Source organism: Equus przewalskii, chromosome 21, assembly GCF_037783145.1.
Source record: "Equus przewalskii isolate Varuska chromosome 21, EquPr2, whole genome shotgun sequence".
NCBI lineage: Eukaryota > Metazoa > Chordata > Mammalia > Perissodactyla > Equidae > Equus > Equus przewalskii.
In genome coordinates, this window is record NC_091851.1 from 20,114,446 (window position 1) to 20,133,020 (window position 18,575).

The window sequence follows — 18,575 nt, forward strand, 5'->3', positions numbered from 1 at the left end:
CTTCCACAGGTTTGCTGCCTCTGTACCACACACCTTAGCCATCAGCATCTTATAGGCGTAGAGTCTCTTGCCTTTCCCCTTTCCCAAGGCTCCTTCATACTTCTCCACAAATTCTTGGGCCTCCCTGGTTAGAAAAAAAAAAAAGGGCAGGAATTCAATTAACATTTAACCCAAAGAAATCTGAACTATGAGGATGTGTAGATGGCTGGAAGCCTTGAGTGTTTTTACTCTCCTAATTAGATTGGAAGTTCCATGAAGGCAGAGCATTTTGTCTGTTCTGTCTACTGAAGTTCCTGAATGCCAAGAATAGTGCTTAGTACATGACAGGTGCCTGTAGGCAGAATTTTGGTCTCCATGACCTTCACCCCCTGGTGGTATATCCGTGAATGTCGAAAGAGTCTTCGTAGATGTAATTAAGATTACAGACTTTAAAATAGGGAGATTATCTTGGAATCTCTGGAAGGACCCAATGTAACCACATGAACTCTTAAAAAGAGAAGAAGAAGGCGGAAGAGTCAGAGAGAGATGTGGCAGAAGGGAAAGCCAGAGAAATTTGAAGGAGGAGAATTTTCGACCTTCTTTTGCTGGTCCTCTCTGGAGGACACCTCATGGAAAGCAAGACAAGGAAATGAATTCTGCCAAAAGCCAGTGAGCTGGAAAGAGGACTTCAAATCCCTGATGGGCACTGCAGCCTTGCTGATGCCTTGATTTTGGCCCCAGGAGACCCTAGGCAGAGAATCCAGCCACACCATGCTGGACTTCTGACCAACAGAACTGTGAGCTAGTAAATGAGTGCTGTTTTAAACTCTTAAGCTTGTGGCAATTTGCTATAGCAGCAATAGAAAGTGAACACAGCACTCAGTAGATATTTGTGGACTGCATGAATGTTGAGTGAGTAAATGAACATCCGGGGAAGTTTGGATGAGAAACACAGGAGTCAGTTTGTCGGTTAGACACTCTGGGAGGGTGTGCTGGAGCTGGTGAGGACTGGCTCCGGAAAACTGATTGTTAAACATTCAGGAACTTGGCCAACCAGTTGTTAAACCACTGATAGCTTGAAATTGGCCATAGTGGGAGTACTTAGCCCATGGAAATCAGCAAAAGACAAATCAGGCTCCCTCTATCGCACCCCCGACCCAGGGGGCCAGTTTATCAGCAACAACTGGATAAACCCACACAAGCAGATGAAGAATGAAGTCCGTCTCGGGCTGAGTGGAAGAAGGCATTGTGGAGCTGTGTGTCTGGCTGCTGTTGCTGCAGCCCCACTGCTTGTTACACAATGCCTACACCACCTCCAAGGCGCAAGTGCGGGCACCTGACAGGAATCAAAGTCACATTCTCCCCTGGGGTTAATCCTGAGGCTGGCTTTACTAGGATGTCTCAATATCAATGAGGCTGAGGAGCCTCACTGAGCCCATGGTCAAAAGCTGGGCTGCAGGTACTTCACAACGGATCAGCTCGCTGTTTCCCCTCTAGGCAGGCCATGTCCCGGCAGGGAGTTATCTGCGACTACCAACATCTCTGTGACACCAAAGAATATTTTCATGAAACTCATATTTTTGTCCGCGTCCTGAATCTTATGAGTGAGCAAAGACTCGTAAGCCCTTGGGGTTTTTGAGTTTAAGTGTGCCAAGTGTTAATATTTTGGGACTTCAGATGAGAGTTCTCAAAAGTAAAGGCCAGGTCTTGTGCCTGAGCCATTGAACCTGGCAGCAAATGCTTCTCTTCCTGATGTCCAGACCCCCAGAGAGCCCTCGGCAGAACAGAGGGCTCTGCCCAGTGTTGGGTGCAAGCTCTGAGGACCACTTGCTGTGAAGAGTCCATCTGGTTCAAGAATTTTGATGGACACAGTAAACTTTTTTGGATTCAGCAAAGGTACATAAATAATAACTAACATTTTTACAGCAAACTCCTTTAAATGTGTCACCTGTGATCCAGAATATCATGGTCTTCCTTACCAGCGACAGTATTTGGTATATGGAAACACTGGCTCCTGCCCTGCACTTCCCAACTGCTGCAAATCTTACTTCTGGAAGGTGCTTCCGTCCCCTCCTTGTTGGCAGTGTCCTTTCAGCTGGGAACTTCCCACAAACTCACCTCTCTTTTTTCCTCAAACCAGATGGTGTGGGGTAAATGAAACGAAAAGGAAGAGAGGAAGAGTCCATTATTTTGAGGCAGCTTCTGGGGACCTGGGTCTCAAGGTCACTTTTGGCAGACCCCTCAGGCCCCTCCAACACTCAGCAGAGGAGGAAGTTCCTGAAGAAAGGGCTTTTAGGAGGCAGCCACACTGCAGACAGCACTTCAGAACCCCCTCACATTTGCCTCCAGGAAGACCCTCCCTGTAGATAAAGTGGCCCAAATCACAGTCTGGAAAACATGGTCAAGGTGGCCAGTGGTTACTGTTGGGAGCGAGAGAGGCACATTGTGCAGCTTTTTGTGCCAGAGAGAACCAGGCAGGACTCTGTGCCTCTCAGAGTGTTCACCTAAAAATGGGGATAGTATTATGAGAATTGAATGTGTGATTGCATGCACTGTGAGGCCAGCAATTTCATTTCGCGGGCAGTCACCCTTTACCCTTCTGAGGAAACTGCAGCTCCTGGAGTGGGAAGCTGATGAGATTCTTTGCTAGCCCAGGGGCTGATGGGAGGAAACTTCTGCTCCCCCAGGTGCCTGGACAGGGGGCTCGGTAACTTGGACTTCCAAATGGGAACACTCTAAAGTTGACCCAAGGTCTCTCTCAGATGATGTACCTCCCAAACTCCTCCCCTAGTGAAGGAGATCAGATTCAAAATTATACTTAATTTTGAGATGCAGAGGTAAAAATAGACACAGGAAAGCCTGTGTTTGATGACAGAGGTTTGCTGTCCCATGCAGAATGTTGGGAGAGTGTATGAGCCAGGCTGAAATATTGAATACATCTCAATGTAAGTAGGGAACACAGGTGGCCAAAAGGAGGTGGCTAGAGGTTGGAGGTGGCCAGAGGTCAAAGGTGGTCTAGGTCATGCCGGTTTGGTGTCTCTCTTTGTCCCCAAGCAATTTGCATTTTTAGCTGTGGAGACAGGGATCAAACAGATGCTGAGCCCATTCTAAGTGGAAATTCAGATCAGCCAGGTAGAGGCATCTGCTCTAAAGACCTCACCGTGTCAATCTGAGGACAGTTGAGGCTAGCCAAGAATGCCTGGCTTCCCACATGTGGTGGTTTTAAAATATGCCAGCAAATTATTTGACATTCCTCATTTTAAAATGTAGAACTTAATTCTCCTCCCCTTGAATGTGGGCTAGACTTAGTAACTTGCTGTCAATGAATAGAAGGTGGTAGAAGCAACAGTTTATGACTTCTGAGACTAGGACATAAAGGGTATTGTGACTTTCTCCTTGAATTCCTCCTCCTCCGGGGAAAGCTAGCTGCCATGTCATGAAGACACTCAAGCAGCCTATGGAGAGGCCCATATGGAGAGAAAAACTGAGGCTCCTTCTAACAACCAGAGCCAATTTGTCATCCATGTGAGTGAGCCACCTTGAAAGCGATTCACCAGCCCCAGTCAGACCTTCTGCAGTCCTGGCCAACGCCTTGACTCAACCTTATGAGAGACTCCAAGTCAGAACTGCCCAGCTAAGCTGCTTCCGAATTTCTGACCCATAGATGATAATGAATGTTTATTATTATTTTAAACTACTAAGTTTTAGGGTAATTTACTATACAGCACTGCGTAACTAATACACAGTAGTACCCAAACCACTGACCTCTTCGGTGCATACACATTTAAGATTGTTATGTCTTCTTGGTGGATTGAGTTGTTTATCATGTAATGTTCCTCTCCATCCCTGGGAATTTTCTTTACCCTGAAGTTGACTTTAATATTTACACAGCCTCTCCTACTGCTGTATTTTGGCTAATGTTTGCACAGTATAATTTTTTGGCTGTCTTTTTACTCTCCACCTACATATATAATCATATTTAAAGTGAGTTTCTTATAGACTTCATGTACTTAAATCATTTTTAAAATCCATTCTGCCAATCTTTGTCTTTTAATTGGTGTATTTAGACCACTTACATTTAATGTAATTACTGATCTACTAAGGTTTAAACCTACTATTTTATTTCTTGCTTTCTGTTTGCTCTCTCTGTTTTTCATTTCTGCTTTCCTTTTTCCTGCCTTCCTCTGGGTTACTTGAACATTTTTTAGGATTCCGTTTTGACTTATCTATAATGTTTTTGCATAAAATGACAGCAAACTTCTCTTTGTAAGCCTTTTTAGCAGTTGTTTTGGGTATATATATCAAAGTCAACTGGTGCTGATATTTTATCAAAGTGTAGAAACATTACTTCCCTTTATGTGCCTTTACCTTCTCCGTTTATAATTGCCTTGAATATTTCCTCTGCATTCACTGAGAACCATATTAGATGGTGTTATAATTTTTCTTCAACTGTTAAACATAATTTTAAATACCCAAGAGGAGAAGGAAAATCCATATTTGCCAACACTTTTGCTCTTACCATATTCTTCCTTCCTAATGTTCTAAGATTCCTTATTTTATCACTTCCTTTCAGTTTAGAAAACTTTATTTAATTAGTCATTCTTTTAGGGTAGGTCTATTGGTGACAAATTTTTAAAGTTTTTCTTCATCTGAGAATGTCTTGATTTCTGCTTTATTTTTAAAGGATATTTTTGCTGGATATAAATTCTGGACTGGCAATTATTTTCATTTAGCACTTGAAAAATTGTTGTGGGGGCCGGCCCCGTGCTGAGTGGTTAACTTCCCATGCTCCACTTCGGCAGCCCAGGGTTTCGCTGGTTCAGATCCTGGGCGCAAACATGGCACCACTCGTCAGGTTATGTTGAGGTTGTGTCCCACATGCCACAACTAGAAGGACCCACAACTAAAATATAGAACCATGTACTGGGGGGATTTGGGGAGAAAAAGCAGAAAAAAAAAAAAGAAGATTGGCGACAGTTGTTAGCTCAAGTGCCAATCTTAAAAAAAAAATTGTTGTGCCACTTCCTTCTGTCCTCCATGGTTTCTGATGAGAAGTTTGCTGTCCTTCTAATTATTTTTCCCCTATAGGAAATGCATTGTTTCTCTGACTGCTTATTAGTATTCAGAAGTTTGACTATGGTGTATCTGGACATGGATTACTTTGGGTTTATCATGTTTGGAGTTTGTTTAGCTTCTTGAATCTGTACGTTTTGCCAAATTTGAGAAATTTTCAGTCCTTGTTTCTTCGAAGACTTTTTCAGCCCCATCCTCTTTTATCTCTTCTTCTAGGACTCCATTTTTTCCTCTTTATATCCAAGGCACAGGATTTGGAGAAGACACTAATGTTGGATTATTTATTATAGTCCCACATGTCCCTGAGTCTCTGTTTACTTTTTTTCCCCAGACTATTTTCTCTCCATTGCTCAGATTGGGTAATTTCTCTTGTTCTATCTTCAACTTCACTATTTCTTTACTCTGTTATCTCCATTCTACTGTTGAGTTCATTCACTGAGTTTTTAATTTTAGTTACTGTATTTTTTACTTGTAAAATTTCCAGTTGTTCTTTTTTATATCTTCTATATCTCTTCTGAGACTTTCTATTTCTTCCTCTGTTTCACACATTCATAATTGCTCACTGAAGCATTTTTATGGTAGCTTCTTTAAAATCTTTGTCAGATAATTCTAATGTCTATATCATCTTGGTATTAGCATCTGTTGATTGTCTTTTATCATTTAGTTTGAGATCTTCCTGGTTCTTGGTATGAAGAGTGATTTTTGACTGAAGCCTGGACATTTGGGATATTATGTTATAAGACTGGATCTTAGTTAAATTTGTGCTCTAGCAGCCATCCTCTGACCCTGCTCCAGTAGGTGAAGGGGGATACTGCCTGGTTACTTCCAGCTGGAAACCTAGGTTCTTCACTTGGCCTTCTTCGACACTGGGGCCAGGTAGGAGCTTCTTGTTACTGCTGAGCAGGGATGGGAGCTCAGGCACCCCACCAGACTTCTGCTCATATCATCCTGGGGAGGGATGCCTTGTTACTGCCAGGTGATGGTGAAAGTCCAGACTCCCCATGTGGCCTCCACGGACACCATGAGGATAGGGAGGGATCATTACTGCCCTGTGGGGATGAAAGTCTCTGCTCCCCACTTGGCCTTCTCTGACACCTGATGGGGGATTTGGGGGCACCCTGTTGTAACCTGGCATGGGAGGAAATCTAGGCTTTCCCACTTGGCTTTTGCTGCCAGGGATGGAGGTGGAGGTGCTCTTTTCTTTGTGGGGTTTGGTTGAAATAGAATTGTTATCGTCTAAGAGTTTTCTGTTTTGCCAGGATGTCTCTTTCCAGGTCCTTTGGCAAGAGAGAGCAGACTTTTGTCAATGCGTTTTTTATCTGTGTCTGTCAACGTTTCTGGAAGGGCAGCTTCTCCAGTATCCAGTTTGGGATTTTTAAGGCTAAAAAGACACCCTGGAACTCAACGTCCTGTCATTTCTTTGGTCCTGAGGTCCTTAGGTAGTCTGCTTTCTTCTCTCCACCTTTCTGAGCCTTCTTATGTTTGCTTTACATATAACATCCAGGGTTGTATTTGTGCTTAGGGGGAAGAATAGGGAGAGAAGTATGTCTACTCCACCTTCCTGGAAGTGGAATTCTTCATATCTCTCTGAAGAAAGCAATCAGTTTGGTAATTTTCTAAGACATCAGCCTTCTGACAAAGCTGAGAGATATACCCAATTAATTCTATGATTAAAGCAAACATCCCTGACTCATGGGTGCTGGAAGCTCTTTTGCCAACATCACAGCCTACCTTGTGTCGTTATTAATGCTGTCCATTAATAAATGTCTTCTCTGATGCATCTTTGTTCCCCATCCTCATGTCTCAGGGCTCAACACAGTATCTGGCACAAAAGATGTTCAAGCTTGAATAATAACAATAACTACCATTTATTAATTGCATATTATGTGCTGGCCACTTAATATAAATATTTTGAATTTGTCAGAACAACTCTGTGAGGTAGATATTATTATTCCTATTCTACAAATGAGGCATATGAGGCTCAGAGAGGTTAAGGGAAGCAAACCAGCCTGAGAAGGATTGAATGGCCATCCAAAGCCACTCGGATGTGAGGTGTGAACACAGGCTTGCCCCATTCACTGCTGTTGCTCTTTGTGCCTTGCCTTCCTTCTTAGTTTGTCTACAACAACTATGCCCAGGTCTGCCAGCTGCCTGACTGGGCCAGAGACTGGGGTCCCCAAAGCATTACTTCTGAAGAAAGAGGGTGTAGTCTGGGGATGCAGTTGAAGACTTTATTGCCAGAAGAGGAAATCATACGGGAGCCTAAGGGGTGCATTTTAGAATTCTAGTAAATGTAGGGAGGTGATCACATTAAGAGTGTAAGTTCTGGAGCCAGAAATTCCTGAGTTCAAATGCAGGTGACGCCACTTAACTCACTGTGTGACTTTGGGCAAATTACTCAATTGCTCTGTGCCTCAGTTTGTTGATGGGTAAAATGGGAACAATAATAACAGTACCTATATCACAGGGTGGCTATGAGGATTAAATGAATTACACATACAGCACTCAGAATAGTGCCTGGCACATACGGAACGCTCAGTAAATGTCTATATATAAAAAAGAAAGAATACTAAAAGATGAATATGGCACAGCTCTGCAAACAAGAGCATCCAGTCAAGTGAGGGGACAGTGCCTCAGGGATCAGAGGGGCAGTAAATAACTCAGCCTGAATGCAGGGAGGGTAATGGGGACTTCCCTGCAGAGCGGACACTGGGCTCGAGTCTTACAGGGTGTGTAGGAATTAGCCAAGTTGGCTAGCAGAAAGCAGAGATCTTCTAGCCAGAGGCACTGGCTGGAGTGGACACCCAGAGGCTGGAGAGCCTTAGACTTGAGTGTGGCATGAGGCGCCTAGAGAGCGAAGAGGAAGGAGAGAGGTCTGGAGGGAGGAGACCACTGTTTTCCCGGGAGACCCGCCCCAGTGAGAGAGACATGAGTCTTTTCAGCTTCTCAGGCCTTAGCCACTTCCCACTCGTACCAAGACCAGGAGCTCTGCCCCTCGGGCTGGAGGGGATGTCAGACTTCTCCTCTGGGCAGCTGAACAGCAGCCAAGGATTTTATGGTCCCTGAGACTTCCCGCCAGCTGGAGATCTCATTTTCACAAGCATCAACGTTGCTCTTTTTCCACCGTTAATAAAAGATGTGTTCAGGCGACACTTGAGTGAGGGTGAGGTTCTCTTAGAGTGACAGATGGAAGGAGGAAGAACCTGTCCTTGAGGGAGCAGAGAGAAGAGACTCAGAAAAAAGGAGTTGGGAAGGAAGATAGCCACTGCCTGAAGCTATATCTACCGCCTAGACTGTAGCCACCGCCACATGTGACGATTTAAATCTAAATAAATTAAAACGAAAAATTCAGTTTCTCAGTCACACCAACTACTTCTCAAGAACTCACTAGCCACGTATGCCCAGTGGCTATTGCATTAGATAGTGCAGATTTAGAGCATTTCCATCATCCCAGAAAGTTGTTGGTCATCGTTGGCCTGGATCATCATTTCTTCCTGCCCTGCATGGGAGACAATGTAATAATTTGCCGGGATGTGGAGTAAGCTCTATTACCAGAACCTCGTCAAGGTCTGCACTGTGTTTGTGCAGCCAGCGTTCCCGCTATGCTTCTTCGGTGCAAACAGTGAGGCTGAACATGTCATGGGCTGCCAAATTGTTCTACGTAATAAAGGGGGAGGCTTTGATTTGAGTAATGAGGAAACTCAGGTGTGAGAGGAGCCAGAGAAAATGACTTTATAGAGAGGGAAAGGGAACGGGAGTGACCCCCAGCCTTGTGGCAGAAAAACCCAGGAGGGGGCCGGCCTGTGGCCGAGTGGTTAAGTTCGTGCGCTCTGCTGCAGTGGCCCAGGGTTTTACCAGTTCGGATCCTGGGCGCGGACATGGCATCGCTCATCAGGCCATGCTGAGGTGGCATCCCATGTAGCAGAACCAGAGGGACCTACAACTAGAATATGCAATATGCAACTATGTATTGGGGGGCTTTGGGGAGAAGAAGAAGAAAAAGATTGGCATCAGTTGGTAGCTCCATTGCCAATCTTCAAGAAAAAAAAAGAAAAACCCAGGAGGACTTGGGGGAAAATGGTAAGGTTGGATGAGAATTTTTTCATAGAAAACCAGAAGTTAAGCAATGTGACTCCTGCCTTAATCTCAAAACTGCAGCAGAGACTCAAGAATCATAAAATGCTTGTTGTGCCAGCCTTTCATACGGAAACCAGAGAAGCAGCTGAGTGGAAAATAGGAGTGAAGGGCGTGGGTATGAGGCCAGAACAACACTCACAGAGCATCAATGCAAACTTGACACATGTTAGGCATTTGGGACAGGAGAGTAGCTGAGACAGACTGTGTCTTCCTGCTCTCCATGCTCCAAGTGGGAGAGACTCTGTTGCTGAAAAACACAAGAGAGGTCTGCACCTGTTGAAAGGCATGTCTGTGTTGGGTTGTAAGGGAGGCACAGAAGCCACCAGATGAGATGGGGGCATGGGACAGAAGGGCCGTCAGGCAGTGGAAGGGTTGGGCGTAGGTGGCAGTGCCATGATCCTCCGTCTCTCCTGCTGGACCCTGCTGGGTGCTGGCCCACAGCAGCCCCCCAGGCACTGTGCTTTTGCTGGGGACAGAGGGGGACCAAAGCAGAGTGGGAGGGTGAATGTCTTGGGGCGGAGAGGAAGAAGGGACTCCCACGCCCATCAGAAGGAGCGGAGCCTTTTGGACGTCAAGAGGCCCTGACCGGCCACCACCTGCTCACCTGAGCTCGGTCAGCTTCTTTGCCATGGGCCAGGGCTTGTTCCGCATGGTGGCAATGAGCTTCTTCTTGTCTTCCACCTGCTCCAGGATCTGGGCCAGCTCCTCCTCAGACAAAGACTCCCCAACAGAGGTGCTGGAGGCCAAGGAGGACGATCTGGAGGCAGGGCCAGAGTGGAGTAGAGGAGAGTGAAAGGGAAGAGACTGTCCTCAGGTACTCTGTGGAATGCAGAAGAGCCCATGGGCAAGACAGGTGGGCTGTGCTCCCCGACGCCCACAGCTCCAACCACCCCTCACAGGCCTGCCCTTGCTCATTAGCCCTCAGCGACTCCCACCACCTGTCAGAAAAGGCCACAAATCTGTCCTGTGGCCTAAGGCACCGGGAGGACTGCCTCCCCAAATTTAATTTCCCTGAGTCCTCCCCATACACCACACTCTAGTGCATTGCTGCCCAACAGAAATATAATGCAAGCCGCTTATTGTAATTTTAAATTTTCTACAAGCCACGTTAAAATGGTAAAATCAAACGAGCAGAATTAATTTTAATAATGCATTTCATTTAATCCAATATTAAAAAATTATAATTTCAACATGTAATCAACATAAAAATTATTGATGAGACATTTTACATTCTTTTTGTACTGTCTTCAAAATCCGGTGTTCGTCCTACACTCATTGTGCATGTCAATTCAGACACTAAATTTTCCTAACACATTTGATCTGTATTTGGATTTCAAACAATTTATAGTTGAAAAAGTAGATTTACATACCCAAATTGTTATAGATATACTTAAAAGTTTCCCAATAAATGAATCAAGTAGCAGAATATCATTTTCCTTTGACATTGGCATCTGCACTGATAAAATTAGTCTTTTTTTTTTTTTTTAGAAGAAATGCTTTGGCTTCAAAGTTAAATCAATTTCAAAACTACATCTATCTGTGCAAGTTAAGTAAATTCACTAACTCTTGTGTCAACTCAGTAGTATTCACACTGAACTGAAATTAAATTGAATCAGAAATTCAGTTCCTCAGTCACACCAGCCACGTTTCAAGTGCCCAACATTTGGCTAGTGGCTATGGCACTGGACAGCGCAGCTCTAGAGAACTTCCGGCTGGAAACCCTGCCGTGTGATGACCCTCACCACCTCACAGACAAAACTATGTGCTCAGCGGCCACAAAATTCAAGTTCTTGTGTGCACTTCTCACAGCCTCCTTCATTCATCAAAATAGTGACTCTCAGCTGAGCAAGACAGCAGCTGACAGGGGAGTGGGGATGGGGGGTGGGAGGTGAGGGAGGGGCTGGAGAAGGGTTCTTCCTGGGCTGCCTTCTTAGCCAGCTTCATAAATGGAAACAACAGGATGTGGGCTTGGGTTACTGCAGATTTTACAGAGCAGTTTGCAGCAGCCTCCGTGAGTTTTAGCTTTGGTGAACTCCTGAAGAGCAAGGAGATTCATAGGAGAATGGAGTGGAGAGGAGGGGCCCCAGCCCTTGAACGCTGGCAAGCCTAGAGCAGGGGGATTTTTTGCCACATCTCATATGCACCCCATGACATCTGCCTTTGGGTCTCTGCCTAGGCTGTTCCCTCAGTCTGGGGGTGCATTCAGTCATTGCTTGTTCAAATTCCACCTATGCTTCAAAGCCTTATTGACATGCTTCCCTTCTCCATGGAGGAACTCTGAGGCCCCAGTGCCCCACAATACAGTGCTTCATCAGATCCTTTTCATATACATACTGCTTTCTGTCCTGTCTTATGATGACTGATCGCCATGCTTATTCCCCTGCTAGACTGTCAGCATCTGGGGGACAGGACTGAGTCTTTTCATCTCTCTATGTCCTGCCAAGGCATTCAGCTGAAAATGGCATGAATGAGTGCTTGTCTGTATTCCTCACTTTGCACCTTCCATCCAGACACCTGTGGTCCGTTTAGGATGCTGCAGCCTCCCTCTAAAGTTCAGGACACTCCAGGGCCCATCAGCAATACAGTCAAGTTCTCTTTAAGTTGCTAAAGGCACCATGCATCTTTTACCCCTTTAGCTTACGTCCAGGGACAACCAGACTGGACAAGAGACCTAATCACGCCAGAGATGGCTGGCACGGGTGACAGAAGAAATCAGTGGCCCCTTTTGAGGGCCTCAGTTCCCTCTCTGTAAAGGTGGAGAAGTAAAATTGTGGGCAAAGAAGGTTTGTTAGAACCCAGTGGGAGGTAGCAGCAGCTTTTTGCCATCATCCCAATACCTCCAACTGTTTCAAAAGCCTCCCCAGCCTTTATCAACAGGGATTCTTAAACGTTCCGGGAAGAGAGTGAAGCAAAAAAGGGAGGCAAAGAGAGGGAGATGTCCCATCAAAATTGGTAGCAAAACATGGAACTAGAATCCTGACTTGCTGATTCCATAAGCCAGCTCTGTCCACTGCCCCACGCGTGCTAGTGCTAACGGAACAAAGGAAATAAGACAAAGAAATCAAAGCCCCAGATTCTAGAATTTCAGAGCTGGCGGAACCCTGGAAGGCCTTCTGGATCAATGCCCCATTTCACAGATGACGACCCAGGTCCAGATTGGAAAAATGGTGTGCCTGAGCCCTACAGTGATTCCTGCGTCCAATTTTGCTCATTTCTCTCAGCTCCTCTTCAAGAGCTGTGGTGAATCACCAGCTGAAATTCAGGAGACTTGGGATCTTGTCTCGCCTGTTGCGATGTCACCTCCCCACTCAGAGCTTCCACTTGCACCATCTGACATGAGGTGCTGAGCCGAGCATGCCTAGCGGCCACTCCACCCATGATGGCCTTGATCCTCCTCCCAGTTTGGCCCCCAACTCCCCCGCAGAGAGCCAGGCAGTGGCAAAGGCAGGGGCAAAGAGAAGAGGAGGACAGAGCAGGGCAGCCTATTCGCATGGGAGGGGACATCTGCCCCTCATCAGGGGAGGGAGAAGGGCCAGCAGGAGAGGGAAAGCAGGGATTGAAAACGCGCCTGAATCAGAGTCACAGCACACCTGTGTTTCTTCAGCGGCTTCCACATCTCCTCCTTCCTCGGCGTCTCCTTTTCCTTCTTTGGGGGTGCCCTCTGCTCCTTGAAGGATGTCCTCCCATCCCTCTTCCTCCTCCCCTTGGAGGTCCTCTCTGCCGTGCTTCGCTCAGGTTTCCTCAGCTCCTCTCGGGGTCTCCTGCGCTCGGCCTGCTTACTCCGTGGGGACCCCGGCCTTGGGCTTCCACCAGCCCGCTCCTTCCTGCCGGGAGGTGCTCCACGCTTGCCTGGCGCACCCTGGGCTTTGGGAGCCTGCTTCCTCGAGGGTCTCCTCCCAGACCTGTCACCTGCAGGAGAAAGAAATGGACAGTTCTGGCCTCACTGCCTGGACCCCAGGAAAGTGCCCCCAGCTGTGAGAAATCCGATGCCCAAGATGCCTCCTGGAGCTTCTTGGTTCCAAAGGCCACCTCTTTTGGAGCCTCTGGTCTGGGATGAGAATTAATGTCTCCCTCCTCTGATGGGCTGGCACTCCCACACTCTGCGGAGTAGAGATCTAGGCACGTGCCTTTCCTCCTTTCACATGCTCAGTTTCTTGGGGTCAGAACTGAGTCATCTCCTGATCCCCAGGGCCAAGGCCAAGCATGGGCCTCTTTTTGGTAAGGCTGGACCACTGAGACAGGAAGGGCCCGGCTGGCTCCACTCTCCAGAGGCTGCCCCTCATGTGCCCCTGCCCGGCATAAGGGAAGACATGGAGGGTGAGAACAGCTGAACCAGTTCAGGTTGTGTTTCTCAACACTGCCGGAGTGTTTTTTTAAACCATGACTTTATAGCATTGGCAAATGGCCTGGTTGAGCAGAATCTACTCTACAGTATGAACTTTCCAAACAGTTTGCCCAACAGCTGGTTTAAGCACAACTATCCATATAGGCATTTACAAATTAAATTCAGGAAAAATTATAATGAGATTCTGGTGTTAATAACCAACCTCTCCACCACTCACTAGCTGGGTATCTTTGAGAAAGTCATTTAATCACTTTGAGTCTCAGCTCATCTCTAACATTTACCTCTTTGACCACAGATAAACTACTTAACTTTTCTGCAGCTCAGTTTCCTCATCTATAAAATGGCTCTAGTAGCCCCTACTCCCTATATGGCTACATGGTTGGGAGGGTTAATTAAAAAGAGTACAGGATCTGGCCCATGGGAGGTACCCAACAAAGGCCTTTTCCCCTCCCGTCTCCAGCCTGCCTTGCCACTTTTGCTCTCTGAGGCCCTGTGTCCGAGTGGGCATTGCCTGGAACCTGATCTGGCTCTAGAACACTTGTTCTCACCGTCGCAAGTCCATATCCTCACTCCCCTGCCCTGCGGCGGCCAGGCTTTTCTGCCATGACCAGGCAGAGTTCCCCAAGAGCATTGCGAGAACCCAAACTCTGGGCAGAGCAGGGTGGAGTTGGGCCCCCACCATTCCCATCAGCATTCCAGTCAGTGACGAAGTCCAGGCCACAGAGTCCCAGGTTCTCACATTTTCGCCTCTATCCTACTCCTTATCCAGCCTCCTTCCAAGGTTGTGCATATGATGTAGCGGCCACAGGGAGCTTTCCTCTCTGCTTCCCTGACCCTTGAGCTTCAATTCTGAGGAGCAAGCCGCCCTGTGAAACAGTAACCAAAACCGGTTGATGGCTGGTGTGGAGGAATTTGGGCAGACCGAGCAGGGGATTCAGAGTCTGGATGTCTGGGCCTGAAGCCTCGTTCTGCTGGTTATTACCTGGGTAACTCTGGGCAGGTTGCTTGTTCTCTCTGAGTCAGCTTCCTCTTGGGTACTCAGTATGTGCTGTTGGCGGTCCCAGATCCCCATTACCTGGCCACTGCATCATCCCATAGCTACTGTGCATGCTGGCTCTAACAGCTCACAGCTTCTCCCTTCTCTAGGGAGCCCTTGGTTGATGGGAACCATCTTCTTGGGAACTTCCTAGTTTACATCCCTCTCCTCTCCTTGAATCAGCCCACAGCCAATTACCAACTGGTACAAAAGTCCACTCCTCCTGACTCAAGGCAGAGCAAGTGTATGGTTCATTCACGCTCCAGAGCTCCCTGTGGGATCAGGCTGTGGCTAGACTCCTGCTGAATACACACGCTTGCTCAGCCCCTTCCCTTTCCCTGTCCTGTTTTCCTCCTTCCTTGTCTCCTAGAACCACCCTTGATAAGTCACATGCACAGAATCCCCATCTCCTGCTCTGCTTCCAGGGAACCCAATCTATCTATAGGCACCTTTCTCAAAGCGTTGGTAGGGAATCCAACTGAGATAAGATCTGTGCAAGTCTGATGTAAGCTGGAGCATGTTGGATTTAGTGAGTGGAATTTGCTTTGAGGTTCAGAGAGAAACTACCCAAAGTTCTCTTCTTGTATCTCAAACTAGGATATTGGTAGCATATTCAAATGGACAAGGTGCTTACCTGCTTGGCTAACTGAGTTGGCCAAAAACTCAAAGGATATACACATGTCTGTTTATTCAGTAACTCATTCACCTGTACAAAAACATTTATTGATCATCTGCTAGACATTGTTCAGGTACAGGACTACAGCAATAAATGAGACTGATGAGATTCTTTCCCTCATCAAATTTGGAGTTAGTGGAAGAGAGAGAGTGTGATTAGTCTATGGTCCAAGAAGCATGGGGTGGACTTCACCCAGACTTGAGGAAGGCATTCTAAAGGAAGAAACTTCCAAGCTGAGACCTGAAAATGGAGTGTGGGGATGTGCAGTGAGTGGGTATCAGGCAGGGTGAGGTAGCAAGTGGATGTGGGGTGGAGGTTAGGCAATTAGTAGGTAGGGAATGAGTGGGTGTGGAGCAGGGGTAGATACCAAGTGGCTGTGGGGAAGGGGGCTTTTAGGACATGGGACTTACCATTTTAAAACTAGGACTGTCCCAGGCTAGCACAGAGCCTGGAAGTCATCACCCCCATCCTGACAACAAGGAAGGAGCTGAAAAAAACCCCAAAAACCCACTCATCTTAGATCCATTAGAGAACTGAGTTCATAGGGCAAGCTACTGTCCCAAAAAATGGAGGGCGAGGCAGAGAATCATAGCTTACCTGGAGCAGAAGCCCTTCCTGGGAGCCAGGACTGGTAGTGTTTTAAGGGATACTCAGGACTTATTTTAACCAGGTAGGTAAGACACTCAGACATGGAAATGACTGCCATAAAGGAAGAGGTTTATTGTACTCACAGATCCCTAGAAACTGGAGGCATATCACATCACGCCATGTAGAGACACATGGGGAAGCACTAGGTTCCGTCAGGAGGCAGAAGGAGAGAGGGAAAATGTGGGAAAGAGCCTTTATTGTGGTTTCTGAGGGAAGGAACAGGTGAAGCAGGTTAAGGAGGGTTAGGGTTGACTAGTTTGAATAATTTCAGTGGCTCTGGGGCATACGGGCTGTCCTTAGCTGTCTGGGACCTGGCCCTGGGGTGATCAGGGCTGGTGGGATAGAAGCCCAGAGTGTGAGACCCTGATAAAGGAGGTGTTTGGGGTATGAGCTCTGGGTTGGTTGGTTTGCATCTGAAAGGCACACTTGCAGGTGAGTTGTTTGCTACCTCTAGGAGTCAGCTAAAGCTAGGAGGGGTAGTCCCTTTAAGGCCAGCAGAGCCCCAAGATGCCAAAGCATCAGAATATAGAAAATAAAAGGCATGGTTAATACAGGTAGGAACACAAACTGTAACCAAGCGATTGCTGGAGGCTCAGTGTGGACTAGCATAAGAGTTAAAACCTATGGAGGCCCAGTTTAGGGGGACCCTACACTTTCATGAGTTTTACCTTCAGGAGCCCTTCCAGGTTCTGACTGTGAAGATTAGAGGAAAATCCCTGGTGCTTCCAGCAGGAGCAGATGACAGTAACCATTCTGAGATATGGAAAGTAACCCAGAGCGTCCTGTTCTCCTTAACAAAGGCCTGTCCTCAGGGAAACTATTTTACCAAAGTGAGCCTAACTGACTGGAGTTCACCAGCCTAACCAACCTGGAGGAAGGGGAACACCCGACTCCAGCCACCGCTAGCCTTCCTATCTCTCCTAAGGGGGAAAAACACTAAAAAGCACTTGTAAATGTCATAGTCTAGAGGCACAGGATCACTGAAAGACTGAAACTTAATCACAGGATTATAGAACACTTCCTCTGCCCCCATATTTAACCACCACATCAATAGGGCTGCTGTGTAGTAAAAAGAGATGACAACTAAAAGAACTGCAAGGCTCAGGCTCTAAGAAAAAGAGTTTCTAAGAAAACTAAAAAACAGCAGCGGACACAAGAACAAGGACACTAAAGAAAATTGAATCCTCTGACACCTATAGCTCTAGCAAATAGTAAACAGAGCCTAACTTCTAGCCAGATAAACAAAACCTCACACTAAAGGCCAATTTACCCCAGTTCCTTTTATCCAGCACATCATGTTGGGTTTCAACAAAAAATTACAAGGGATACTAAAAGGCGAAAACCACAGTTTGAAGAACAAGTATCAAAACCAGACTCTGATACAGCAGAGTCATATGGAATTACCATATCAAAAATTTAAAGCAACAGGGGCTGACCCTGTGGCCCAGTGGTTAAGTTCGTGCACTCCACTGCAGGCGGCCCAGTGTTTTGTTGGTTTGAATCCTGGGCGCAGACATGACACTGCTCATCAAACCATGCTGAGGCAGCGTCCCACATGCCACAACTAGAAGGACCCACAACGAAGAATATACAACTATGTACCGGGGAGCTTTGGGGAGAAAAAGGAAAAAAAATAAAATCTTAAAAAAAAAATTTTTTAAAGCAACAATGAATAATATGCTAACAGGTGTAACGGAAAAAGTGGACAACATGCAAGAACAAGTGGGTAATGTAAGCAGGGAGATTGAAACTCTCAATTGAAAGAATCAAAAGGAAATCCTAGAAACTGAAAACATTGTAAAAAGAAATGAAGACCGTCTTTGATGGGCTCATTAATAGACTGATCATAGTCAAGGAAAGAGTCAGGAGAGCAGAAGATATGTCAGTGGAACTTCCCAAACTGAAAAGCAAAGAAAAAAAAAGAACGGAAAAGCTAGAGCAGAATATCCAAGAATTGTGGGACAATTAGAAAATGTGTAACATATATGCAATGGGAATACCAGAGAGAAAGGAATAGAAGAAATATTTGAAGTAATAATGGCTGAGAATCGTCTAAAATTAATGACAGACACCAAACCACAGATTCAAGAAGCTCAGAGAACACCAAGCAGGATGAATGCCAAAAATCTCCACCTAGACATATCATATTCAAACTGCAGAAAATCAAAGACAGAGAAAATCTTGAAAGAAGCCAGAGGAAAGAAACATTTTATCTATAGAAGAGCAAGTATAAGAATTATATTAGACTACCCTTCAGAAAACACACAAGCAAGGAGATAGTGGAGTGAAATATTTAAAGTGGTGAAAGGAAAAACCATAACCTAGAACTCTGTATCCAGCAAAATTATTCTTCAAACATGGAAGAGAAATAAAGACTTTCTCAGACAAACAAAAATTGAGTCGGCTTGTCTTGTAAGTAATGTGAAGTTCTTCAGAGAGAAGGAAAATGATGTAGGTCAAGAACTTAGATCTGCATAAAGAAAGAAAGCATTCAAGAAGGAATAAATGAAGGAAATATAAAATCTTTTATCTTTCTTATTCTTAACTGATCTAACAGATAAGAGTTTGTTTAAAATAATAATAGCAACAATATATTGGATGATTATGGCTTGTGGATAAGTGAAATGAATGACAGCAATGTCAAAGGGACAGGAAGGAGGAATTGAGAATACTCTGTTATA

General features: G+C 45.9%; 1 protein-coding gene across 1 annotated transcript in view; it reads right to left on the reverse strand.

Moving 5' to 3' along the window:
* Nucleotides 1-18,575, reverse strand: part of TMC2 (transmembrane channel like 2) — a 73,019-nt gene that overhangs the window by 42,064 nt on the left and 12,380 nt on the right. The window contains exons 3-5 of the mRNA XM_070587985.1: nt 12,780-13,098; nt 9,794-9,946; nt 34-124 (exon numbers count right to left, since the gene is read on the reverse strand). Coding sequence (XP_070444086.1) covers nt 34-124; nt 9,794-9,946; nt 12,780-13,098 — 563 coding nt within the window. The remainder of the gene's footprint in view (nt 1-33; nt 125-9,793; nt 9,947-12,779; nt 13,099-18,575) is intronic.